Below are 1,410 nucleotides of genomic sequence, written 5' to 3' on the forward strand. Positions count from 1 at the left end.
GGTATAAAGGTTGATGGGGACAATTAGTTTTAACGACAAAATATTTTTTTACCTCCTAATTTCCAATTTTTGTTTTTTGTTCTGTGTTAAAAAAGAAGGATAAGGCGTGGACCATTTGCTGTTTTGCAAGCGGAGCCCTAGTAAGGTGTACAAAGGAAGGCAATCTGAGGGTGTTTTAAGGTAGGTTATGAGCTGGTGGAGCTCCTTGTCGAAGCAGCTGCTGTTGCAGCTCTCCAGGCATCCCGCAGTGAACAACTATGCCCGTCAGGGGATGGGCTATGTCACGAACCACCCGTCGGCGCGAAGAGCGGCGGCTGCCATGACGAATTCGTGGGGAGAAATGCGGAAACGAGTAGGATCGTCCATTCCAACCTTCAAATCGCCAGGCACAAGAAACAGCAAGACAGGCACTGAGTACGCAGCACAGGTAACCGGTATGTGGAACAAATATAAGGGGCGTGTGTTTTCGTTCATTGCTGTGAACTTTATGGGCATTATTCTTTTTTTTCAATTTGGCTCTGCTATTTGGCCGATGGTAAAGCAGTTGTTCCTCAGTCTCTTTGTCGGACAGGAGAAAAAAGTTGTGAAGAGTGAGGTCACTTTTCCTTCTGTTAAGGCGCTTATTACCGACACCGAGGACATTGAAAAAAAGCCCAAGCAAGGCCTTTCTCATCGGCTGGATGAAGGAGAGGCAAGTAAAGACCTACCTATGGAGAGATTTTCCGTGAGCTTTTCAGATGGATCGAATGCCCATGTGCAGCAGTCAATGCAAGTGCTTGAGCATGATGTGTTTGGCACTACTGAGAAGCCGGACTTCTCTGAGGGATTCGTTTATCGAATGAATGAGGACGACGGTTTTAAAGCATTTGAGAGCCATGATACGGTGCGGGAGCATTCCCTCTAGTGGTTGTCCCTCTGCTGACACTCTCTGTTTGTCTAACGCTACGGAGGANTGGTTCTACCAGTTTGCAACACTGTGTGTGTTAACTCCATCGCCAAGGTCTCTGATTACCTCAGGAAGGCGTGTGAAGAGGGTGTGTCCCCCAGGTTTTACCAGCGCTTTTGCAGAAATTCTTTACATTCTGCCCAGTGTTGAAAAGAGGGCTCGCAAAAAATAATGCTGGCAAGCTTCATGACGTAGACACGCACTGTCCAGATGTTGAGGAGCAGAAGGTAGCGCTGTGGGCATTTTGGGCCAAGCTGATTTAGAAGTATGGATGGAGGCAGCTGAACAGCAAACCACGGATTCAGCGAATACCCACAAGAACCCGATGTGACGTGATGAACATGTCCTGCTGGGAAGAGTCGTATAAACATATGCTATAAGATTTCGCTAACGACGTTAAGGAGCAGCAGAGATTTATGATCCTGGTCCCGACGCACGGAACCATCCTCATTTTTTTTTTTTTT

General features: G+C 47.1%; 2 protein-coding genes across 2 annotated transcripts; one reads left to right on the forward strand and one right to left on the reverse strand.

The window, feature by feature from the left end:
• Window positions 1-187: 187 nt before the first annotated feature.
• Window positions 188-904, forward strand: DQ04_01441000 (hypothetical protein; the record flags this gene model as incomplete). Its single annotated transcript, XM_009310724.1, has 1 exon — window positions 188-904. One exon carries the CDS (start codon window positions 188-190, stop codon window positions 902-904), a length of 717 nt encoding a protein of 238 aa, XP_009308999.1.
• Window positions 905-1,050: 146 nt separating this feature from the next.
• DQ04_01441010 (hypothetical protein) lies at window positions 1,051-1,317 on the reverse strand (the record flags this gene model as incomplete). Its single annotated transcript, XM_009310725.1, has 1 exon — window positions 1,051-1,317. One exon carries the CDS (start codon window positions 1,315-1,317, stop codon window positions 1,051-1,053), a length of 267 nt encoding a protein of 88 aa, XP_009309000.1.
• Window positions 1,318-1,410: the final 93 nt, after the last annotated feature.

The sequence above is a fragment of the Trypanosoma grayi genome (genome assembly GCF_000691245.1).
Source record: "Trypanosoma grayi strain ANR4 Tgr_144_V1, whole genome shotgun sequence".
In the NCBI taxonomy this organism is placed as follows: domain Eukaryota; phylum Euglenozoa; class Kinetoplastea; order Trypanosomatida; family Trypanosomatidae; genus Trypanosoma; species Trypanosoma grayi.